This window comes from Pseudonaja textilis, chromosome 9, assembly GCF_049901715.1.
Source record: "Pseudonaja textilis isolate UNSWEBS1 chromosome 9, rPseTex1.2, whole genome shotgun sequence".
NCBI classification, from domain to species: Eukaryota; Metazoa; Chordata; class Lepidosauria; order Squamata; family Elapidae; genus Pseudonaja; species Pseudonaja textilis.
This window is the reverse complement of record NC_141998.1, coordinates 1,890,071-1,915,729: the sequence shown is the minus strand read 5'-3', so window position 1 is coordinate 1,915,729 and position 25,659 is coordinate 1,890,071. Positions and strand designations below refer to the sequence as shown.

Here is a 25,659-nt window from a genome sequence, read left to right as displayed (position 1 = left end):
AATAGCATTTAGACTTATATACCACTTTATAGTGCTTTCCGGCCTTCTCTAAACAGTTTACAGAGTCAGCCTCTTGCCCCCAACAATCTGGATCCTCGTTTTACCCACCTCAGAAGGATGGAAGGCTGAGTCAATCTTGAGCCTGGTGAGATTCGAACTGCCAAATTGTAGGCAGCCGGCTGCAGAAGTATAGCTTGCAGTACTGAAGTTATACTTCAGAAGCTGGATATAAATAGGATTCTCAGCTATATCAGTAACAGGATGGTTTTCGAACAACGTGAAGTTACAACCAGAGATTTCTTTTCAAGAAAAGAGAATTCTGACAACCATTAATGTCAACTCAAAAATATTTCTCGTGTCTTTTAGAATTGTCAGCAGAAAGGGAATGGGGGGAGCAATGCATACCTTAGATAATTGCTAGGCAGCCGAAGCTTCTGGCGTGCAAGATTATTACTGGAGAGCATGATGGATGACTCTTGGCTATGGATGTGTCCCATTGGAGAATATACATCTGGGGGTGGGGGAAGACCAGGGTCAAAGGTGAAATGAATGATGTGTCTGAGAGTCGGCTGCACCCAGGTAACGCCGACATGTTCACTCCTAATAAATGATTTTTTTAAACAGAGAGATGCGGCTTGAGACTCATGATTTGAATGGGGGTGGATTGTCGGAGCCCTGATAGCTAGCTGACTCTTAAGGACAATAAAGTTAACTAACTAACAAATAAAGTCAACATGGAAGCCAGAATCGCTTAACAACTATGTTGCTAATGTAACAACTACAGTGATTCACTTAAGTGTTATGGCAAAAAAAGGGGGTTGTAAAATGGAGCGAAATTCAGTTAATGGCTCTTGCTTAGCGACAGAAATATTGGGCTGTTGTGGTTGTAAGTCAAGGACTATCTGTAGAAACTAGGAACCAACAAGTTCCCAACTCCAGCATCTCTGCCTTCACATCTCAGACACAGAACATTCTCCACTTGGGCTTGGAAAAGTTGAAAACTCAGAAAACTGGCAGGAGACTCTATAAACCCAGAAAGCAGTGGTGGGATTCAATTTTTTTTTACAACCAGTTCTGTGGGCGTGGCTTGGTGGGCGTGGCAGTGGAAAGATTCTACAAAATCCCCCATTCCCTCCCCACCCCACTAACCTGCTTTCCAGCTCCGTTCTCCTGTGCAAGGCACTCAAAAGAAGACCGAGCCAATCAGCTGGGACTCAGGAGGCGGAGAAGAGGTGGGATTGGCCGGTTCTCCGAACTACTGAAAATTCCCGCTACCGGTTCTGTGGAACCGGTCAGAACCGCCTGAATCCCTTCTCTGCCAGAAAGGATGGTATAAGAAACTTCAGAACAGAGTTTGCTGGAACCTTTATTTCAAGTCTAATAGAGCAAATTTGGAATTGAAATGTAGAAAAATATTGAAGAACCGCTGGCTCTAGGAAGCCGATCCTACTTGAAGGGGCTCCTTGAAGCGCTCCCGGCTGTTGCCCAGCTCATTGTGAAGCCGACCCAAATACCATCCCAGGACCATCGATGATGGGATACATCTCGCCCTTTCAGCTTTGTTTCACCTGATGGAGGCAATGCGGCTCCCCACCTTTTCGGCTCCGTTACGGATAGGTGGGCTCAGGGATGAGCCAAAGGAAACTGCCCTTTCAAAACAGAGCGGAGGGTTGCTATTCTTCAGGTGCTAACCAGAGAGTCCTCACTTGCTCGACCACTGGCACAAACTCATTCATGGCCTCCTGGTGAAGGATCGGGCTTAGGACCAAGTGCTCAAAAAGGTTGACCGGCGCGGCGCTCCGGAGGCTCTTGGGCAGAGGGATTTGAATAGGCAGAGCAATGTTCCCGATGAGGAAGTGCTCGAGATATTTTTCTTCCAAGGCAGTATTCATGTACAAGAGGAGATCTTGAAGCCGTTGTGCGATTTGCTCCGGCTCCCAGGAGGACAGAGGCCCCTGAAGCGAGAGGTGCATCAAACAAGTCTTGTAGTGGTAGTTTGTGAGCACCGGGTTCTTTTTGTCCGGGATCCCACTGGACTCTCTGAAAAAGATCAGGATCTGAAGACATTTCAGGTGGCAGCTGTGCTTGGGAGCTCGCTGGCTCACCCACTTGAAGAAGAGCAGCTCCTGGACGGCGAAACTTCGACGCCAAACTATACCGCTTAGGTTTTCCACCGGGTCGTCTCCGGTGGTCAGGAAGATGAGAGAGTCTCCTTGCTGCACTCCGAGTAAGATATCGATAAAGATCTCCTTCCTGGATTGAAGTTCTAGTTTCAGACGGCAGCTTTTGTTGGAATTCTGGATGGTGAGCGTTGAGTTGTACTTCTGGCCAAGAGCGTCCCATGCTTTGCTTACCAGATCATGAAACCACTGGATGGTTTTCTCCCCATCCAGGTGGGAACTGGTGCACAGGACGTGCATCAGGGATTTGCTCTGCTCTTCTTTGCTCAGTTCTCGTTCCGGATGATGGAGGGAGCACATCACATCTCCCAGCAGCCTCTCTCTCTTACACAGGCACTCTGCCTCTACCAAGACGTGGCCGTGCGTGCCTGGAGAAACCTCAGAGTCACTGATTTCCACGTGGAAGGAGTGGCCCTTGGGCGGCAGTATAGGCACAAGGACACGGAACGTTTTTGAGACCTCCGTGGACCACCCTTCAAAGGCACTGCCCACCCCGATGCAGTTCTCCAGCAAGAGCATGTTTTGACCTCGGCTCTCTTCCAGCAGGTCGTTGACTAACATCTCCACAAAATCGCACAAACTGGATATATCGCCCGTCTCGATATGCTGCTCGTAGAAAGCCTCCAACAATTTCTGCTTGGATTCGTAATCTTCCGGTTCTGGATCGGTGTCTTCAAAGTCGTCTTCACCGTTGGTGGTGGTGCTGGAGCCGTCCGTGCTGGACTCGTCGCTGGGCTCCCTTGCAACGGTGCGTCTGCAGCATCCAAACAGGATGACAATGACCAGCCCTACGTAAGGCCACCCATCCCAGGTGCCACCTGCCGTGTCGAGGTCCTCCGCGGCCCACTGTTCCCGGTTCTGTTTGAGATCCCAGTTCCAGTTCTTCTGGTCCATTTCCACTTGGAGGTGCCCCATTTCCGTAGTTAGCCGTTTCTCATGCTCCTGGAGACGATTCAGGGTGGTCAAATCTGTGACGTCGTTGACCAACAGGGGGTGATGGATTAATGCTAAGGCCGCCAGGAAAAGCAGAGGGACTACGGCCATATCTTAACACGGTGGTCCCTGGAAGGAAGCACAAACGATAGAGGTGTTCAAAGGATATCCAGGAAAGAGGAAAGTGTTGTTTTAAATGTACGACCGTTCTTAGGTATCAGTTCGTTGGATTTTTTAAAATATATGCAGGTATTCCTCTTCTCTGCACCCTTTCTAAGGTCTCAACACTCCTGTTGTTGTTTTTTGTGGCATCATGGTGACCAGAACTGGATGTCTTCTTCCAAGTATGACCTCACTGGTGCGGTATAAAGCATTACTATCACTTCTAGTGATCTTAAATGCTATCCCTCTGTGGATGTAGCATTAGGACTGCATTGGCTTTGTTGGCAGCAGAAGAGATTAGAGAAGAATTAAATATGCTTGTCCTCAACTCGAGGTGTGTGGTACAGGCCTATATTACAGTTGTATCAGTGAATGAACTGAAGATAATTGAAGGGAAACATTGGTTTATTATAAAGCACTCTGGGAAACAATTTGCATGTTAGGAATTACGAGGAAAACAAAATTGCAGCTATATCTTTGTAGGAATTCTAGGTGCGTTCCACAGAATGATATGCACAGTCCCAAAATTGCTGTTCTTCAAAACAGAGAACTGAAAATCCAACATTTATAAAAAGGAGTTGAAAAGGGGGACAGGATGGGACAAGCAAGTTAATTACGGGTTGTAGCCCTTCCTAGTTTCAAATTATCCTGGGAAAAGAGTCCGTCAGCATCTCAGTTGGGAACCCCAAGACATCCCCAGAATATCAAGACCTTCCCAACATCTCTGGACTGCTTAGCAGGTGAGGGAGTCCGGAGTAAGGATCCGTGGGAGGGTAGGTAGGAAGCTCACGATGGACATGATTCCACCACATCATTAAATCAGTTCTGGGTCATGAATTGACCCGAAGTCCGAACTCAGAGAAGAGTCTAGAGTCCCTTGGACTTCAAGGAGGTCAGACCAGTCGATCCTCCAGGAAAATCAACCCCGACTGCCCTTTGGAAAGACGGATTCTGAAGCTGGAGCTCAAATACTTTGGCCACCCAAGGAGAAGAGCGGAACTCCTTGGAAAAGACCCTGAGATTGGGAAAGGTGGAGGGCAAAAGGAGGCGACAGCATAAGATGAGATGGTTAGAAAGTATCATAGATGCGGTGGACTTGGCTTTGGCCAGACTTCAGGAGGCAGTGGAGGATGGGGAGTGGGGTCCTGCGGTGATCCATGGGGTCGAGAAGAGTCGGACATGATTGAACAACAGCAACCTATCTCACCCCTGCGTCCATTGTGCGATTTGGCCCTTACCTCACCTCATAATGGGAGATTAGATCCCTCTAGAATGTATAGGTAGTCCTAGATTTAACAACAGTTCATTTAGTGACTGTTCAAGTTAGAACGGAACTGAACAAAGTGACTTGTGACACAACCGTTGCAGCATCCCCATGGTCATTTGAACAACATCTGGACAGTTAGCAACCGGTTCATATTTATGACGCAGATGCCACGTTTTTTGCAACCTTCTGACCAAGCAAAGTCAACGGGGAAGCCAGATTCACTTAACAGCTGTATTCCTAACTTAACAACCACAGTGATTCACTTAGCAACTGTGGCCCAAGAGGTCCTAAGATGGAGCAAAATTCACTTAATGGTCTCACTTAACAACAGAAATGTTGGGATCAGTTGGGGTTATAGGTTGTGTATGCATTTGACCTGCCTGAACTCCTGATCATCGTGTTGCTAATGAGGCAAATTGTGCCTTCCTGGCAGGTGTCACCGATTCAGTCTTTCACACAGTCCATGCCAACCATTTCGGAGTCCACCATCAAGAAAACGGAGTAGTTAGAGACTCTCACCACCCCGGAACACTTCAAACCAATGAAGAAAACCTAAAGAAGGTGGACATTTTTCAGTATCTGGGATCCCACCTCCAAGGCAAGGGCTACATCAACGGTGAGGTGCCCGCAAGGGTGAACGCAGCCTGGATGCGTTGGTGAGAACTCAACCAGTGTATCATGCGACAGACAAATGCCAACCCATCTTAAACCTAAGATTTACAAGGCAAGCATCCTATTGCACGGGACGGCACTGAATGGTGGGCAGCGACAACAGCGACCGAAAGCTCTCTCCGTGCCATAGAAATGCGAAGGCTCCGTTGGATATCGGGCATCTCCCTTCTTGACCGCATCACAAATGACACCCTTCAGCAGCATTTTGGTGTGGCACCAATTACAGAGAAGATGAGAGAAGGCCAACTCTGCTGGTATGGACGTGTCCAGAGAGCAGCACCTTCCACTGGGGCCAAGATTGCCTACCCACTAGAGGTCAATGGCCCGTGACCTCGTGGGCATCCAAAACAGAGATGGCAAGACACCATCAACAAAGATATGCAAGCCAGGGGCCTGCGCCCTGGAGATGCAGCTGACCGTGAAAAGTGGCATTCAATAATCTGAAAAGCATATCCTGCCCTTGTGGGAATACGCTGGGGAGGAGGAGGAGGAGGAGGAAGAAGAAGAAAAAGCAAGAAGGTAAAAGAAGAGGAAGAAGGAAGCAGGAAGAAGCAGAAAAAGGAGTAAGAGAAGAAGACGGAGGAGAAGAAGACGGAGGAGGAGGAGGAGGAGGAGGAGGAGGAGAGAAAGAGAAAGAAAGTAGGCAGAGAAGATGAAGATGAAGAAGAAAAGGAAGCAGGAAAGCAAAAGAAGGAGCAGAAGGAGAAGAAGAAGAAGAAACAAGAAAAGGAAGGAGAAGAAGAGGAAGAAGAAAAAGAAGGAAGAAGAAGTGAGGAGGAGAAGAAGAAGAAGAATCTCCACGTCTTGATCAGCTGCCTTCAGTTTTAATATCTGTTATTTTTGAGAGGCACACTTGTGTCTCTCGATGGCTGGGCGTTGACACTCCCTGTTTTACACAGAAGCAGAAATGGAGACTTCCCAGCAAGTTTTTTTAGGACTCTTTTGAGTCGGACCAAATGAGAAAACAGAGCGCAATGGATCTCTCCGACTATAGGATTGCCACTGCTGAAAGAGCGAGGCGGGGGATTTAATAAGCCGCCCAGAGTGACCTTGGGGTAAGACGAGCAATCCTATACATTTTTTATAAACCAAATAATCAATCATACTGTTTCTTGGGCTGTTGTTAAGATCAGACGGGTGGCTTATACTTTTTATAAACAAATTAACAAACAGATCCTGTGTCTTGGGTTGTTATAAAAAAAAAAACGCCTCAGAAACTGGCCCTAGAATTGGCCGCTGCGATACAGACGCAACCCTCACCAGCAGCCATGCTAGGGCCATGTCCTTCCTCCAACCCCAACCTACCTCTGGTGGCACGTAGGTTTTTAAGGGGCAGTGCATCTTAAACCAGGGATGCTCCATACCTTTTGCCTGCTCCTTCCTGGCACCATCACTTCCTAAGTCACAATCCCAGGTTTGCTCCAGCCTTCGGGGAGCCCCCATTGGCTGCCAGGTGCTGCACTGGTAACCCTTTTCCCATTGTTACTTGACTGACTGTGAAGTCACGGCTGGCCTATAAAAGGGCATCAAATTCTGGCTCCCATTTGCAGATCCAGGACACCAGCATCCTCACCCTGCTTTTGGACAAGCGGTTCCCCCAGAATGTTCTACCACCAGCTTCCAGCAAGAAAAGGAAATATAGAGGTTATCACCGATTTCACGGGTGGGTTTAAACCTCTTGCAGCCATTGGAGGAAAGAGAAATGCCTCCCCCCCCACATTTTTCAGAGGGGGTCCTGCATTCCAAACAGGGGAAAAAAAAAAAAAACCTTACAAGATGACATCCAAGGGATTTCTTTTTCCCCCACCGCTTCTGCCGTAGTATAGTCAAATCATAGTCACAAATCAAAAGCATAAAACGGCAGCAATCCGTTTCAATTCTCTGAAAAAAATGCACTGGGAAACGAAAGAGCTTTTCTAATACTATCAAGAGGAGAAGGAAAGTTTTTATGGAAATGGAAGGCGTTGTAGCAGGAAGAGCTTAGCAATCACATCTTATTCATTAGAAGGCAGGAGGCCTACCAGCAATAGGCTGCAGAACTCTGTTTAGCCACAGGATGGTGCCAAAGAGTGAGCCTTCTGTGTCGCTCTGCTGCCCTCTAGTGGTTTTTCTGAACTTTTCGAAGCACAGATGCAGGAGCCCTAGCTTAGCAGGTTGCGCAATTTCAACTGTACAACCAACAGGACCTAAACTTTTGCCCCGGCCTGTTGCTAGAGTAGAGTAGATACTTGATGGGTGCATTTGTAGAACATTGTAGATTCGTGGGAAAAGGAGGGGGAGGAAGGGAAGGAGGAAAAAGAAGAGAGAGAGAAAGAAAAAGGAAGGGAAAGAGAAAGGAAGGAAGAGAAAGAGAAGGAAGGGGGAGTGAGAAAGAAAGAAAATAAAAGCTCTTCCATCTTAACCTTACCTTGATTTGTTAGTGGGAGAGAGAACATCCCCGAGAGTGGAGAACATGGAGATCCATTTGCTAGTCAGTTTATAGTCCGGGGATAAAGGAAGGAAAAGAAAAGGGGGAGAGAGGAAGGGAAAGAAAGAAAGAAAGAAAGAAAGAAAGAAAACGAAAGAGAAGCATAGAGCTAGCCTGGCCAGCAGCACAAAACGCACTTGGGCCTGGGCAGTTAGAGTCACATGCCAGCGGTGCTTCCTAACGGCTTGGGAGTCTGGCCAGCTGTTGACACCTGCTCGGACGGGGGTGTAAATCCACCGCAACTCCACTGAAGTCTGCAGAAGGGCTCCAAATTTAACTTGTAACACATGGCCGTGCCCCTGAACTCTCCACCCGGAGTCTTTCTCCGACCCCAGAATCCTTCTCTAAGTCCTCTTATGAGGTGTCACATTGCAGTGGAATAAAACGGCAATTATGGGGATGTCACGAGAGGATTAGGCAGCAACGGGTGGACAAGCCGGCCATCTTAACTGAGGCCGCCTTGGTGCTGCAGCTCAAAGCAAGAGGAGGAGGAGGAGGACCGAGAAGGGTTGCAGGGACACTGTTGGGTCCATCCAGCTGCCTAAGAAGCACCACAACATCCCTGGATCTTCTGTTGACTGAAGGTCCTTCTAAGGACAGAAGCATCTTAGAGCTAAGGAGAAATTTCCTAACAGTGAGAACAATGGACTAGTGGAACAGAAGTTGCCTTCAGACGTTGTGGTGCTCGCTCCATCGCTGGAGGGTTTTTAAGAAAAGACTGGACTGGCATCTGTAAGAAATGGTGTAGGGTCTCCTTCTTAGCCAGGGTGGGAGGGTTGGACTAGATGACCTACAAGGTTCCTTCCAACTCTTATCATTCTGTTATTCTGGTATCTCAAGTGTTCCTGCTGACTTACGATTCGCTGAAGGGGGACACCTTGGAGATACTTGGGGTGGAGGGCCTTGCGCCAATGCTTGGAAAGGTTCTGCCTCCTCCCTGGGAAGGATGACCCAGACCCTAGCCTCATCGTGGTGCGCTCCACACAAAATTTGGGGCTGAAAGATTTGGACGGGACCTCTTCCATTCAGCCCTTTTCTTCCCGCTTCGGCTCCGTGATTCCCGAACCCACAATCTGTGCAACCTGTTCACCGTCTTCAAGAAGAATCCGAATTGGGTGCCATTTGGGGAGGGGGACTAAAGCGACACGGTACCCAAGTGTAACAGGAAGGTGTGAGTAGTAGCAAGACCCTCTTGAGGCACCGACGCTGAGAACCGTTTGAATAACCTTTGCAGGTTTACGCCCGGCTGTTGGCTCTGTGCCCTGCTGTGCCAAACGGGGGCCGAGGATTCAGCAATTCTGAATCCTGCCATCAATCAGAACGGCAGCTGGTTTGATTTACGAGGGTCCCTTGTAACGACAGCCAGCTAATCCCGGCCTCTTTACCTGGGATTACTGTCAATCATAGTTCATTACCTGTGGGTCCAATCGATGCCCCGCATTTTCGGGGGCTGGATGGGGTGCACTTTTCCACTGGACCGCAGCCCCCCCCCCCGGCCACCTCCCGCTGCCCTGGACGGCCTGTCATCGCAGCTATAAATAATGTGATTTGTTTGCCGAAGAACAAATTTAGCTTGTCCAAAAGGTCACCGTGCCGGGAGCCTAGCCTTGCTTCAAATAGTCTTCCATTAAAATGGTTCTCGTGTTTTGAGCTTCACAACCAAAGGAGGAGAAGGCTGAGGACATGGAAGGTGGCGAGGGGGCAGACTTCTCACCTTGTCCAAGGAAGAGCCTGCATTCTCCGAGGACGCTAAGATGACAGGAATAGCCAACACCCCAGATGACAGTTGCAAAATGCAGATGGACCTCGACAGGGGTGCCTGGCTAAGGCAGGCTGCCCCGTCGCATCTTCGCTGGGAACAGAGAGGGGCCCAGGTTAGCCAGCATATAAAGTTGCAATTTGTACAGACCATCCTCAATTTACAATGTGTTCCGATATCTCAGGGGTTGCCACAAAGAAGAGGGAGTCAAGCTATTCTCCGAGGCACCCGAAGCCAGAACAAGAAGCAATGGATGTGTGGAAAGGGAACTTCGTGAGGACAGTGGTGACACCCAAGCAGGAAAAGCCCAAAGGGAACAACAGGCCAGCCATAAAACAAACTTGCATAGGAGAAGAGATTTAATAAAAGGTATTGAAAGAAGCCCCCTAGACAAAAGCCAAGTAATTAAGAAAGCTAGGGAAACAAGAAAAAGAAATCCCTTACAAACAACGGGATATGCCAAATCAGCAAAACAAATAGACAAAAGACACGAAATAAATTCCATAGCAGACAAGAGATTGCCACCAAACAAATATAAGAAAACATTAGGATGAAACTGATAATCCAATCAAACCACCCTGCAGAGTTTACCATCTGGCGGAAATGAAGACAACCCCTGACAGGATTTAAAACATTAAGAAATACAAACACAAGCACACACACTCAAAAGGAGAAAAGGTATAAAAATCAGGGGTTTATTATACAAAGATGGCTAGCCCCAGGAACGCAGACTTCTTGCTATCTCTTGCCTTCCTGAAAAATAAAAAGAACCAGCTTCCAAGCAGTTGTCTGTGTCCCTGCACCAGAGCTCTCCCAGCAGGAAAATCGAGCCCTCAGAAGAAAGGCATTTTCCAGCCTTTCAACAGATGGAAATGAACTACGGAGAAACTTCCTAATCAGTGCAACAATTTGCCTCCAGAAGTTGTGGGTGCTTTATCACTAAAGGCTTTCAAGGAGAGATTTGACAGCCAGTTGTCTGAAATGATATAGGGTTTCCTGCCTAAGCAAGCAAGTTGAACTACTGTACAAGACCTCCAAGGTCCCTTCTAACTCAGTCCTTCTGTTTTATTCTGTTCTGTTTCGTTCTAAAATGAAATTCAGTGTAGAGAAGAGTACGTGTTTACACTTAGGCAAGATAAACTAAAAGCACAGGCACGGATTAGGTGAAACTCCGCTCAATAACAGGAACGGAGAGAGGGATTTTGGAGCCATAGGGGGCAATCATTTAAATATGAGCCAGCAAGGGTGTGGCATTAGCCAAAAAAGCCAATGTAATCCTAAACTGCATTAACAGAGGGGTACAATCGAGATCAAGGGAGGCACTAATACCACTCTATAAAGCCTTAGTAAGGCCACACCTAGAGTACTGCACCCAGTTTTGGTCACCACACTATCAAAAAGATGTCGAGACTCTAGAAAGAATGCAGAGAAGAGCAACCAGGATGATGAGGGGACTGGAGGCTAAAACATCTGAAGAACGGTTGCAGGAACTGGGCTTGGCTGGTCTAGTGAAGAGAAGGACCAGGGGAGACAGGATAATATCTTCCAATATTTGAGGGGCTGCCCCAGAGAGGAGGAAGGGGGTCAATCTATTTTCGACAGCGCCTGTAGGCCAACAAGAAATAATGGATGGAAACTGAACAAGGAGAGATTCAGCCTGGAAGTAAGGAAAGCCTACACCATTTCTGACAAATGGCAGTGCAGCCTCTTCTTGAAAGCTTCCAGTGATGAAGTGATCAACTTCTGTTCCATTGGTTGATTGTTCTCACTGTCAGAAAATATCTCCTTATTTCTCTGCGCTTTTTCTAGAATCTCAACATCTTTTTTTATAATGTGGTGATCCAAAACTAGATGCAGTACTCTAGGTGTGGTCTTACTAAGGCTTTATAGAGTGATATTAGTACCTCCCTCGATCTCGATTGTATCCCTCTGTTAATGCAACTGAGGATTGCGTTGGCCTTTTTGGCTGCCGTTGCACACTGCTGGCTCCTATTTAGCTGGTTGTCCACTAAGACTCCAAGATCCCTCTCCCAGTTCCTGCCATTGAGCCTGGTTTCACCCAATCTATATGTGGACTTTGGGTTTTTCTTGCCTAAGTGTAGGACTTCACTTTTCTCTACATTGAATTTCATTTTGTTAGATACGGCCCGGGGTTCTAGTCTGTCAAGATCCATCTGGATCTTGAGCCCATCATAATTGCCTTCTGCGGTGAATTCCCTCGCATGACACGGCCAAAATAAGCGAGGCACGGTTTCGTGGTTTTTTGCCTTCCAGGGACACATCTGACGTTATGGGCTGCAGTAGTAGCTTGTTCGTCCAAGGAAGACTGCAGGAACCGTCTCCAGCAGCTCAGTTCAAATGAGGGTTCGACTGTCTTCCCGTCTTGCTTTTTAAATCACTTGCTAGTTTTTTTTTTTTCCCTTTACCCTTTTCCAGTTTTAAGTTGGTAGTTCGATATAACCACCTGTTATGGCGCTGAAGTGAATTGGAATTTCAGAGCTGGCTCTGCAAAAGCTCAAACTTTTAAAGGAGAATGGAGCCATTTTGGCCAAAGAGTAAAATATTTCCCAGCAGGATGGCTTCTCAGCTGTTTCCATTTGTCCCCGGATTCCAGCTTGTGTCAGGACAGCTGTTGGTGGAGGGGGGGGCAGAGTAAGATGGGGAGAGTGGGGGTAGCTTTCACAGAGGGTAAAACCCGGAGCAATAAAGAAAACAATGCATGGAAGTGGCACCAGGCCATAAAAGCAGAAGGACACACGGAACATGGAACACGTCTGCCTCTCTCCTGCTCTCAAGAAGAAGCTAAAACTCGACAACTAAAATTCTCTCTCTCTGTGTGTAAGAGGAGATAGCAAAAAAAAAAAGGAGGAAAAAGAAAACTTTTTTAAAAAAATGCACCCGTAGTTTGCAAATTTAGAGTATTACAACTGATCGGTGGAAGCAGCCCACAGTTGGCAAAGACGTTATATATCAATCTTCGCCTCCTCCTTAACTGGGCTGATGGATCGGCGAATGGTTGGGCCACTGTGCCAACAGCTGAGATAAGTTTACATGAAGAAAGGAGAATATTTGTAGCACAGGGTTGACATGAGGGGTCCTTGGTGCTCCCTGGGTTTGCTTGGTTTCTTGGTTTGTTACCCAAACATCACCAGTGCTGGTCCTTCTTCTCCGTCCCAGCGCTGAGACGTTACCTAGTTTGGGTAATGAAACCTCTGTAAGAAGACAAGCTCAGAAGAGCACCAAGGACCTCTCATAAGTTTACATATTGGCCATCTGTAGTCTGGGAACTGGTGGTTCTTGGCCTCACTGGAGAAAAAGTCAACTTTCTTTCCAGTCCGGATGAATTCCCGATTCCTGCAGCAAGACAGAAATGTTTTTGCCAAGGTTTACTCCCAAGATGTTTTATCTGCACCGTTCAGATTTCCTGGTGGTCTTCCCTCAATGTTGCTGTCAACCCTTTAAGAGAGGCCAGGTGAAAAAACGAACTGCTCAAAGAAGCCTGGGGACTCCACTTTATTCATGCAGGATATAATCATGGAATCTTGAAAGTCTGATAACATTTCCCCTTTCATCCCCATTCTACCACCAAGAGCCCAGGAGAAGTCAAATTTCTTTCTAACATCTTCTTCCTTTCCCAGCCTTCATCCTTGCTTTGCTAACTGCCTTGGCCTACCTTCTCCAAGGTCGTCTCATCTGGTGGTCCACGAGAAAATTTTGGTGGTCCTTGGGAAAATCCCCCCAAAAGGTCTGCAGGAAAAAACCCCACCCCATTTTCCTACCGATTGATCATTCTTTATTTGGGATCGCAGGATACTGTCTCTCTTTCTTCCTCTCTCTCTCTCTTTTCCCATACCCCAGAATGGAGCTGAAAAGGAGGTTAGTGAGGGAATGTGGCTGCCTTGGAGGGGATGAGGGTGTGTGAGGGACCTCTGTGTGTGTTTGTGTGTGTGTTTGTGAGAGAGAGAGAGAGAGAGAAAGAGAGAGAGAGAACACTACCAGCCCTCCAAGGTTAGATCGGATCTCTCTCTCTCTCTCTCTCTCTCTCCCACCAATATCAGCAAGCCACCATCAGTCAAAATTCATATTAGTGGTCCGCAGGATTTAAAATTATGAGTTTGGTGGTCCCTGAGGTCCAAAAGTTTGGTGACACTTGCTCTATATGGTTGTCTGCACCTAACAAGTTCAGATGCCACACAGTATTTGGAGAAGTTTGTATTTAGCAGGCCCATTTCCTGGTCTTGGTCCCACTGAGGTCCCCATCAAGGTCCCACCAAGTCCCAGGAAGAGATGCAATGACCACAGGCCCATTCACACCTGACCACATCTTCCTCTTCTCCAGAAATGGTATCCGCTTAAAACTAAGGACCCATTCGGCTGCTGTAGAGCCCTGACCAGCATCCTGGGTCATCCAGAGGACTGCAGAATAGAAATACAGTATTTGTGGAAGACGTTCACCTGATCTTATGCGTAGCCACCTTCCTAACCTGGGGCCTTCCAGATGTATGGGAATGTAACACCCATCACATCTGAATTGGGGTGGTGGTGAGGGAGGGAGACAGACTGGGGAAGGCTGAATTTCAGGCTTGCGAGAAAACCAGTGGCACCCAAGACATCTTGGGCGCGAGTTGAAAGTTCTCCGAAACTTGCAGCTGTCTGGAGTGAAGACAGGATTCCCGAGTAACTAGCAGTCTGTCTCGAGAGCCCGGGAGACGAGAAAGCAAAGCTGGAGCGTGCCTCAATCCTTCCCCCCGAAAGGAAACATGGAAACCTGACCTTCTCCTTGAGATGGCTCCGAAGCAGCCACCCCCACTCCATCTTTCAAGGCCTAATTAGCCAACAAGAGTGCTGGCATCTCCCACCTGTCATTCGGTCCGGAATACTCAGCCTTGGACAAAAGTGACCCAAGAAAACTTCTCAAGAAAGCATCCCACGGCTACTCAGGTAGCCAGACTAAGTCTCTGGAGAGTCTCATCCAGGTCGTGGTTGAACCCCAAAGGGTCCCTTTTCAAAAGGCAACTGGACATTCTTGATTTTCCTTTGGAGACATTTGGAGAAGCGAAACGTCTTGAAGGAAAAACAAAGGAAGTCCAAGTTGCCTTTTGAAAAAGGACCCCTTGGGCAAACGATGCAGCCATTTCTGAAATTTATCTCCTGCCAGTTTCATCTCACTTTTTCCCTGCCTTGCCTTCAGGAAGGCCTGTGAACCTCTAGAAGTCTCCTTTTCCCAGTCTCCATCACCACAAACATTCCTCCAAAGATCTTCCTTCCAGAATCCTGAATATTCCTAGGTAAAGTTTTCAGGGTAACCATTTGTGTCGGTCACCGGAACCAGAGGTTTCGTCTTCCGAGCTTTCAGATTCATGCTGGAGCCCATCCTCAGGGGAACGCCTCTCTATCAGGATGTCTGCTTTGGGTTATTCTTTGCATTGTGTTTATGGGGTGCCCGGTTGCATGTGGCTTCATTGTTTGTAGGTTGTTGGCCTTGCGTGCGGTGAAGGAATCCCAAAGCCAAACCGATCGAAGCATTTAGCCAACCCTCTCTCTCACGAAAGAAGGCAAATTTTATACACGCTCCGGGAAAACGTTGCAGGATCCAATCTGGCTTGGAAAAGGGAACCACACAATTCCCAGGTCCCTGCAACCGTCATAAGTACATGCCAGTTGCCAAGGGCCTGAATTTTGATCGTGTGATCACGGAGAGGCTACAACGGTTGCGTGAAAAATGACTGCGTCCAGTTTTGGTTGCCACGATGTAAAAAGGATGTTGGGACTCTAGAAAGAGAGCAGAGAGGAGCAACAAAGATAATTAGGGGACTGGAGGCGAAAACCTACGAGGTACGGTGGCGGGAATTGGGCTTTGTCTGGTGTGATGAAAAGAAGGACTAGGAGAGACATGATAGCAGTGGTCCAACATCTCAAAGGTTGCCCCAAAGAAAAGAGAGTCAAGCTGTTCCCCAAAGCCCCCGAGGGCAGGACAAGAAGCAACAAGTGGAAACTGATCAAGGAGAGAAGCAACTAAGAACGAAGGAGAAATTTCCTGACAATTAGAACAATTAACCAGTGGAACAACTTGCCTCCAGAGGTTGTGAATGCTTCAACCCTGGAAGTTTTTAAGAAGAGATTGGACAACCCTTTGTCTGAAGCGGTGTAGGGCTTCCTGCCTAGGCAGGGGGTTGGACTGGATGACCTCCAAGGTCCCTTCCCGCTCTGTTATTCTATTTCCATTTCTAAAAATGGTAGTAAGTTACTTTCCGCCCCAGTCGTTTCAATTTAGAGAAGTGGCTGCCCATTTACCGAAATGGCTGCAAATCTCCGCCCGGTGAGAATCCAAAAAGGAAGATTTCCAGTTGGGATCAGAGAGACTTTCAGATCTGACCTTGTAAGAAGGGCTCTGGACTCCCAGGAAATGTTAAACACACACACACACACACACACACACACATGCACATTCCAAGCAACTGGTGCTGAAATATGCATTTTTAGCCTCGTCTCCGGAGCAGGCTGAGCAGAACCGCGGTCTCTCAGCTGTCCTCCTTCCATCCATCCCCACTTCAGGCCAACTTCCCCAGCCCGCTTGGGGAGAAGCATGGCTGATTGGCACCTGGTTAGGCTGCACTCAGCTGTCCCTGATATTTGACACACAGACACCCTCTCTCACACACACATACATCCACACCCCTCCTTCCTGCCAAACCAAAAAAAAAACACCCCATCGGCCCTGGGAAAGGGAAATAAACACGCAAGGGAAAGCGGGGTGGCAGGGTTGAAAGGGGAAAAAGAAGTCCTACTTCCAGAGCAAAAGAGACCCTCGGGACGTTGCCAGTGTCTTTTGGGTAGAGGGATACCCTGCAGCCAGATCTTGAGGTAGATCTGCTGGGAAGAAAGTGGCCCTCTTGAAAAATGGTTGTGTGAAGAGGACCTCTTTGACTGGAGATTTTAGAACTGGATAAACACCCAAAGCTTCCCTGAGAAAGAGTTCTCTAGCCTGGACCGTTTCTTCTTTTGTAAAAGGGACTTCTTCAAGATTACCACCATATTTTATTTTCCCTTCCTCTTGAACCTTTCCCCATCAATCCACCCTGGGATTTTCCACCAGGAAGGCCCTTTGCAACGCGTGGCACACGGGGCAACCTTCTCTTCCTCCTCCTCTACTCCAAACTGGAAGGAGAGCTTGGGTTTTTTCCTGCATCTTTGGGAACTATGTCAACATTGTTGGAAGCCTCCGATGGAAATGCGAAGGAGGTACAACCACAAACTCTCTCGGGAACAACCGGCGTGGAAAGCGGTGGTAAGGCATGGGGTTTTTTGGGGAAGAAAAATCAGGTTGGTTTGGGGATCTTGCAAACCACTGACACGGGAGGGGGCTACTTTTGAGAATGTGCAGCCCTCTCCCCACTTTAGACAGATAAACTATATCCTGTAATCATGGTTAAGTCAAATCGGACTAAAGAATCCAAGACTTGCTGGAAAATGCTCCCGTCATCCATTATGTATGGCTAATGCTTACGCTGTCCTAGCGTTGCCTCGGGTCAAACAAGTTTAGCTCCTTCCTTGATCCCATTTTTCTGCCACCACAACATTAACATTGTTTTAAAATGCAGATGGAATAGAATAGAATTCTTTTATTGGCCAAGCGTGGTTGGACACACAAGGAATTCGTCTTGGTGCAAATGCTCTCAGTGTAGATAAAAGAAAAGATATATTTGTCAAGAATCATCAGGGACAACACTTAATGATGGTCATAGGGTACAATAAGAATAGAATAGAATAGAATAGAATAGAATAGAATAGAATAGAATAGAATAGAATAGAATAGAATAGAATAGAATAGAATAGAATAGAATTCTTTATTGGCCAAGTGTGATTGAACACACAAGGAATTTCTCTTGGTGCAAATACTCTCAGTGTACATAAAAAGAAAAGATACATTCATCAAGAGTCAAGAATCATCATCAATACTTAATAACAGTCATCGGGTACAATAAGCCATCAAATCATACTAGGAAACTGTCAATATAAATCGTAAGGATGCAAGCGACAAAGTTACAGTCCTACAGTCCCAAGTGGGAGGAGATGGGTGATGGGAAGATTAATAGTAATAGTAGTGCAGACTTTGTAAATAGTGGGACAGTGTTGAGGGAATTATTTGTTTAGCAGAGGGATGGTGTTTGGGAAAAAAACCGTCCTCTAGTTGTTCTGGTATGCAGGGCTCTATAGTGTGCATTGCTATATGGAAGGGGAAATGCTCTTCTTCACCTAGTATAATATGCTCAAAGTGTAAGATGAGGTCCCAATGTATGTAGATTTAGGGAACCGGAGTGTTTCTTATGGAAGGAAAGAAAGGGAAGTCGACCAAACATTCAAGGGCCTGTGGTAACCCTCAGTGAGAAAGGGGTGACCGCTTCAAATATTAATTGCAAGGTTTGAGCAGTTTCGTCAAGTCTCACAATTCCTGGAGATCTTTAATGCTGAACTGACTAGCTTCTCCTGTGTCTGCAAAAATTCCCTGAAGAAAAGCTGCCTGCTGTTCTCGAGTCCCATTTTGATAATTTTTGGCAGAAGAAAAATGCCTATGTAAGTGTTATGCCATTCAGGGGAATGGGGAAAATATTATCTTATGTTTACATTCCATGCGCAATAGGATTATACTTGCTATTTTGCAATTTGGTGTTTTAAAAAATAATATAGAAGAAGCAACCATTCTGCCTTGGCCTCCTTGGTCCCTATATTTCCCTATGTCCCTAATATTTCTGCCATGCTCTCTACCGATGAAAACAACTTTTAAAAAAAATTCCAGTTGCCCGCAGATTGATTCTCCTTCATACGTGTGTTTAAAGAGGCTTTCCTGGTTGGTTGAGTTGAAACGGTTCACAGAGCAGCGTGCAAAGCAACGTCGACAACCAAAGAAGATAACCCAAACAGCTGACTCCAAAGTGGAGGGAGGAGGAAAAATGAGAATATTGTTGCAAAGTAAAGCTAAAATAGGACAGAAGAGAATATTTGCAACTCGGTGTTGAAATGAGGGGTCCTTGGTGCTCTTGGAGTTTGGTGGATTTTCTTTCAGACGTTTCATGACCAAACCTGGTAGCACTATCAGTGCTAGAAGGGAGTGGGGTTTGTGAGGAGGAGGAGGAGGAGGAGGAGGAGGAGGAGGAGGAGGAGGAGGAGGAGGAATGGGGGTGGCCATGGTAGAGTCCTTGGTGTTCTCTGAGCTTGGTGGTTTTCTTGCAGATGTTTCATGACCAAACTAGGTAACATCATCAGTGCAGTGCCTGGCTGGGATGAAAAGAGTTAGGAGGAGGAGGAGGAGGAGGAGGAGGAGGAGGAATCGGGCTGGCCATTGTAGGGTCCTTGGTGTTTTCTGAGCTTGGTGGTTTTCTTGCATATGTTTCATGACCAAACCTGGTAACACCATCAGTACTAGAAGGGAGTGGGGTTTGTGAGGAGGAGGAGGAGGAGGAGGAGGAGTGGGGGTGGCCATGGTAGGGTCCTTGGTGTTCTCTGAGCTTGGTGGTTTTCTTGCAGGTGTTTCATGACCAAACTAGGTAACATCATCAGTGCAGTGCCTGGCTGGGATGAAAAGAGTTAGGGAGAAGGGGAGCCAAGAGGAGCTGCTCTCTCCAGGCCACCAAGCTGGCTTGACCAAGACCATCTTGGAGGCTTCAGTGCTGCCACCCGGGAGCTGAGGGATAGGGAGGGGGAGTAGAAGTGGGGTTTTGTAGGCAAAACAAAATAGTTTGTCTTGGGAACCAAGGACATCCCCACAGGGGGCTGAAGGGAGGAGGAGCAAAGTTGCCAAGCAACCAGCCAGCGCCTTGATTGGACCATGTGACTGATTGTTTGGGGAATTGGGGGAAACTTTTACCTTTTTAAAAAAAATCATTTTGTATCTTATTTATTGTACTGCATTTCAGTTACGTCTTAAATTCTATTTTACGTTTTATAGACTTCCTTTCCTATCCCTCCATACATAAAAATTGTCCCATACTTTATAATATTCTGATGTGTCCCGTTCTTTCAGTTCTAAAGTCAAACTGTCCTGTTCGGCGCATCGAAGAACCTTATCGATTATTGCTTCGACGTTTGGAATTTCTTTTAACTTCCGAGTGTGGGCAAGCGAGATTCTCGCTGCCGTAATTGACATGAATAACTGGGTAACGTTTACTTTTAATTCGATGAAAATCGCAGGAACATTCAGAGTTGGTTTTCACCAGTCGGTGCCAAGAGGATACATCTAACGAACTTGCTCGTTGAGGAGCCTGCTTGACTCAAGAGTTCTGTTTGCGACAGGCGTAATTCCTTGATGACATTCTTCTGTCCTCCTTTCCCCTCTCCAGGAGAAAATGGCGAGACCTCTCGGGGCAAATCTTCAGATTCCAGCGGTGAAGAGGAAGCCAGCACGGGTCCAAAGAAGCCTCGCAGGCACAGGACCCATTTCACCAGCCAGCAGCTGCAGGAGCTGGAGGCTACTTTTCAGCGAAATCGCTATCCGGACATGAGCACGAGGGAAGAGATAGCGGGCTGGACCAATCTGACGGAGCCGAGGATAAGGGTGAGGGTCCCCGTGGAATGAGGCGATGGGGAGGGGGGGAAACAAGGGAAACGGCTCCTCAAATTAGCTCAGCCACCCCAGGGATGGATCCTGGAAGAAGGGAGTGGCCTGAAAGCCAAACCTTGGCAAGATGAGCCACGGTGGCCCAGTGGTGAGAGTGCGGTATTGCAGGCTGCTTCTGTTGACTGCCGGCTGACTGCAATTTGGCAGTTTGATTCTCACCAGGCTCCAGGTTGACTCAGCCTTCCTTCTTTCTGAGGTGGGTAAAATGAGGATCCAGATTGTTGGGGGCAAGAGGCTGACTCTGTAAACTTAGGGAGGGCTGTAAAAGCACTGTGAAACAGTATATAGTAGTCTGTGAAGCAGTATATAGCAGTATATAGCAGTCTAAGTGCTATTGCTATTCCTTCCTTCCTTCCTTCCTTCCTTCCTTCCTTCCTTCCTTCCTTCCTCTTATTACCTTTCTCCTTCACCTTCCTGGTGCCGCAATGCTTAGAATGAAGTATTGCAGGCTAACTCTGCCCAGTGTTAGGAGTTCGATCCTGACCGGCTCCTTCCAAGGTCAGTAAAATGATCACCCAGACTGTTGGGGACAAGAGGCTGATTCTATAAACCGCTTAGAGAGGGATGTAAAAGCCCTGTGAAGCGGTATATAAGTCTAAGGGCTATCGCTATTCCTTCCTTCCTGTTAAAAATGCACTATTGCAGGTTGACTCTGCCCACTGCCAGCAGTTCAATCCTCACTGTCTCAAGGTTGACTCAGCCTTCTGTCCTTCCAAGGACCATAAAATGAGGATGCAGGTTGTTGGGGGCAAGAGGCTGACTCTGCTTAGAGAAGGCTGTAAAAGCACTGTGAAGCGATATACGGTATAAGTCTAAGCACTTTTGCTAAGATCAGAGTTTCTTGGCTCACCTTTCTCTGAAGTATTTATATCAGTTTATAATGCCTTGGTAAGACCACACTTGGAATACCACATCAAGCTTTGATTGTCACAATCTAGAAATGAGTGCAGAGAAGAGCAACAAAGAGGGTAAGGGGGTTGGAGGCTAAAACATATGAAGAACGGTTGCAGGAATTGGGTATGTTTAGTTTGGTGAAAAGAAGGTCTGGGGGGACATGATAGCCGTGTTCTGATATCTCAGGGGTTGCCCGAGGGAGTCAAGCTGTTCCCCAAAGCCCCTGAGGGCAGGACAAGAAGCAACCGATGGAAACTAATTCAGGAGAGAAGCAACTTAGAACTAAGGAGGAATTTCCTGACAGTGAGAACAATTCATCAGTGGAACAACTTGTGAATGCTCCAACACTGGAAGTTTTTTAAGAAGAGTTTGGATAGCCACTTGTCTGAAATGCTATAGGGGTTCCTGCCTGAACAGGGAGTTGAGCTAGAGGACCTCTAAGGTCCCTTCCAACTCTGTTATTCCGTTATACCCCAACTTCTTCAGGAATTGTCAACTTTTGTGAGGTTGGCAAACTCGCAAAAGAAAGGAGAGATCTTTAGGGCCAGTAGGACAAGGTGGCAGAATCTTGAAAGCCCATCAAAGCAATTCTCCAGCTCATCTTAGACCTTGTGTAATTAAGGTGGAATTGCTTTCCTTTGGGGTCTCCAGACTTTGCAACTTTGAGACTTGTGGACTTCAATTCTCAGAACTCTCCAGTCAGCAAGGCTAGCTGAGAAATGCTGGGAGTTGAAGTTCACAAGTCTTAAAGTTGCCATTGCAAATGTCCAGCTGTCTGCAAGGAGGATCAATCCTTCCATTCCCCACCATCCAGTCCAGAGCTAAAGAAGTTCCTTGGATGAGAAGCACAACCAGAAAAACCAGAAAGTCCAGTTGCCTCCTGGAAAAAGCACTGTTAGGACAACCATGACCTGGAGGATAGAGTATCTCCATAGACGTTGAGTAGGCTTCAAACTTCCTCACACTTCTGCCTCTCCAAGGCACGTCTTTTGCAGTGCAGAGTTTTTCTCCTCTGCCTTTCCATACACATTCCAATCCCAGTTGTGTTGAGGCCACATTCTGGTTGGGAACTGGGGGTGGGGTGGGGGATTGAGTGACAGTGCATCTGGAAGACAGCAGAAGGGGAAAGACTGGAAGGAAAACTGGTGTAAATCACCGTGAAATGATGGGATGATATGTCCGATTTGAGGCTTGTAGGCTGGCTTAAGTGCTGTTGCTGCAACACACTGGTTTTTCTTTTTTGTTTTTAAAAAACACACACACACACCACATGCCCTATGATTGTTCACGCATTCCTCTATGGAAGCATGGAGAATGGGACAAACTAAAAGCATTCATAGGTGTATTTTGCAAACATCAGTAAATATACGTCTCCCGGGATAAGCGCTTGCGGGATACAGTCTGAATCGGTCCCCGAGAGCAAAGGTTTATTCTTCCAAGGATAAAGTTCTATCTTCAGGGAACTTCAGTCTCTAGAATGTGAACACCAACAACCTTCACAACCTTTTCTATACCCTGCACCCCTAAAATGCTTCTGATATATTCCCACGGCCCCTTAAAAACATAAATAATTATATGTATATAATATATATATATATATATGCCAAGTACCACTCACTCATCATGAAATCTCCAGAACTGTAAAGCCTACAAACTTGAAATTTGGCACACATGTTCCTCTTGACTTCTAGGTGCTTGCTAAGAAAGGGTTTTTCGAAATGACCATTGGATCATTAGTATTTCACTATTATTTCTTATACAGCAATTAACACGCTCTGATGCTAAGGAGTTCTACTCCCCTTCCCCACCTGAAAAGAACTCTGCTCCAACTGCCAGTTGCCTCACCTTCCGTTACCTCAGTTCAAACAGGCAGACGTTCCACTCCTTCACTCAGGAGCAGCCTGGGGCTCCTTATAGCAGTGGTCCCCAACCTTTTTCGTGCTGCGGCCCAGTACTGGCATCACAAAATCATCCACGGCACGCTACCGGCATCAGCACGCTTGGCAAGGCGAGCCGGGCGACCGGCCAGCCAGCCATCCCCCACTTCTCCCCGCCACCTTCAATTCCTCCTTTGTACCTGAGTCGATGGGCTTCGCGACGGCTTCGGGATGGTCGCTCGGCTCGCCTTGCCATGCGTGCTGAAAGAATCCTCGTGCCTTAGTTTTGTTCGAAGCCGTCGCCCCCCGTTCGATGAAACTAAGGCGCGAGGATTCTTTCAGCACCCAAACGCCGCTTATCCGGAAAAGCTCACCGAAGCACTTTTTCATCAAAACAAGATGGCGGCGCCCAGCAAACCGGTGGCCTGGTAGAAATTGTTCCACGGACGGCATCGTCCAGGGACCGTGGTTGGGGACCCTTGCCTTATAGCACTAAACGTCGGTACCTCGCCGAAACATCTACGCCTTCCATCTATGGAACTGCTTATGGACTCCAGGAGGTGGGAGTGATATTCCCTTATGTGTTTCAATCACCGGCCAGCACTGAGCCAATGGATCATAAACGGATTTCTCTGCATAGCCCAATCACAAAGTTTTGTCACAAAGCACGGGTATCCCGCTAGCTATACATGTGTACTATAATTTTGAAACTTCTAAACCCAAGTTTTTTGGGGAGTAGCGGGGCTGGAATATCATCTCACAACCCCTGCACTAGGCTGTTTTATCTGTTGTATTTATATGGTGCCTGGTGGTATGAGCTTTTAGTGGTTAATTAGGGCATGGATGACCAGTTATTAAGTCTTTACTTGCTGTTTCCTTGTGTGTCCCTGTCCCCTCGGCTCCTAAGTACCTGGTAGGCTGGGGGTCAATCAGCACCCCAATGGACTGACAAGGGGCTTGTTTCCCAGACTTAAACCATTTCTCTGGCTATTTTTGTTCGTGCTCAGCCAACAATTGTATTAGTTGTGGGAAAAAAAAATGAAGGCATGTCCTTGTTCAAAATACGTTCATAGGACCTGCAGGGCAGGAACTGTTTGGATCAAGAAATTCAAATTATTTTTCAGATAATCAGAGTTGGAAGGGACCTTGTAGATCATGTAGTCCAACCCCCTGCCCAAGCAGGAGACCCTACACCATTTCTGACAGATGGCAGTCCAGTCTCTTCTTCAAAGCCTCCAGGGATGAAACTCCCACAACTTCTGTCCGACCGGTTGATTGTTCTCACTGTCGGAAAATTCCTCCATTTCCAGGTTGAATCTCTCCTTGGTCAGTTTCCATCTGTTATTCCTTGTCTGGCCTTCAGGTGCTTTGGAGAATAGCTTGACCCCCTCCCTCCTCTCTATGGCAGCCCCTCAAATATTGGAAGGCTGCTATCTTGTCTCCCCTGGTCCTTCTCTTCCCTAGACTAGCCAGGCCCAGTTCCTGCAATCATTCTTCATACGTTTTAGCCTCCAGTCCCAGTTGCGCCAATATGACAACTCTCATAAAATGGAACTTTAAGGAAATTTATACCTCTGAGTTTATTGGTTTTCGAGTGAGTTAGTTGGAACGCTGACTGACATGTTTTTTTTCTCCTGACCTGCCTCTTTCCTTTCAAGGTTTGGTTCAAGAACCGAAGAGCCAAGTGGCGGAAAAAGGAACGCCATCAGCAAACGGAGCTTTGCAAAGGAGCCTTTGGCTCCCAGCTTAACGGGTTGACTGGAAACCCTTACGATGACCTCTACCCGACCTACGCCTATAATACCTGGACTCCCAAGGGGCTACACGGCAACCCTATCCACGGCAAAGGCTTCCAGCTCTTCAACTCCATCAACCTCAATTCTTTCGTGCCCCAGAATGTCTTTCCAGCCGCCACGGGAGCTTCTCTGCCCAGAGTCCCGTCTCTGGACAACTTCAACAGCCTGGCAAGTCCTCCCGGGCACTCAGGTCCTATGTATGGGCCTGGTGCCCCTTCGCCCTACATGTACAGGGACCCCTGCAACTCAAGCCTGGCAGGATTGAGACTCAGAGCGAAACAGCCACAATCCCCTCTCGATTATGGCGCCGCCCAGACCATCAGCCACAGCTCCAGCCAGTATCACCTGGACAGGCCGGTGTGACGCTGGGTTGCGGGTGGAGAGATGATCAGAATTGTATCCCATTAAGAATCCTCCCGGCGGCCTCCGTACAAATGAATTTTAAAAGCCTCTTCGAGTCCTGGGTGGAGAAAGATTAGGGTTGGCCAATGTTTTGGGTTGTCTCCTTTCGGAAGACCACGCCCGCTTCAAGTATTTTCTTAGCCCGGATTTTGCTTTGGTGAAAGGCTACAAAGCACCCAACCGTAGTCTAATTTCATCTGAACCGTTCAGGGTTGGATACCCGAGGTGGTTGGAATTAATCAATTAATAATAATGATCCTGGAAAGATGGCAGGGTCAGATGTTTAGAGGGGGGGAAAACATCTGTTTTTACTCATCAAAGCAGAAACTCTCAAAAAAATAAAAGAGGAAGAGGGGGAAAAAAACCCCCAAACCTCCTCTCTACCAAGGCAGTCTTCTTCAACTTGGCCAACCCCATGGGTGTTGTATTACAACACCTCTCATCCTCAGCCAGTATAGCCGTAACAGTTCAACTCAGGGTGTAAGCACTAGAAACGGGAAGGCGAGTTGGAGAATAGACCTATGGAGGCAGCTAGTTGGCGCTCTATTCACCTTCATTAATCTCTACAACACTATTAACCTCAGTTTCCCCCCCCCTGGGTGCCCAGAAACTTCCAGGTCAGGGCCCTGAAAAGG

General features: G+C 47.3%; 2 protein-coding genes across 2 annotated transcripts; one reads left to right on the top strand and one right to left on the bottom strand.

The window, feature by feature from the left end:
* Nucleotides 1-1,348: 1,348 nt before the first annotated feature.
* Nucleotides 1,349-9,168, bottom strand: ITPRIPL1 (ITPRIP like 1). The gene is made up of 2 exons (XM_026715144.2): nt 9,097-9,168; nt 1,349-3,242 (listed from the first exon to the last, which is right to left on the bottom strand). Exon 2 carries the CDS (start codon nt 3,222-3,224, stop codon nt 1,674-1,676), a length of 1,551 nt encoding a protein of 516 aa, XP_026570929.1. The 5' UTR covers nt 3,225-3,242; nt 9,097-9,168; the 3' UTR covers nt 1,349-1,673.
* A 7,017-nt stretch (nt 9,169-16,185) lies between these two features.
* On the top strand, nt 16,186-25,368 carry LOC113445826 (pituitary homeobox 3-like). Its single transcript, XM_026715182.2, has 3 exons — nt 16,186-16,728; nt 19,778-19,992; nt 24,485-25,368. Exons 1-3 carry the CDS (start codon nt 16,641-16,643, stop codon nt 24,983-24,985), a joined length of 804 nt encoding a protein of 267 aa, XP_026570967.2. The 5' UTR covers nt 16,186-16,640; the 3' UTR covers nt 24,986-25,368.
* The last annotated feature ends 291 nt before the right edge of the window (nt 25,369-25,659 follow it).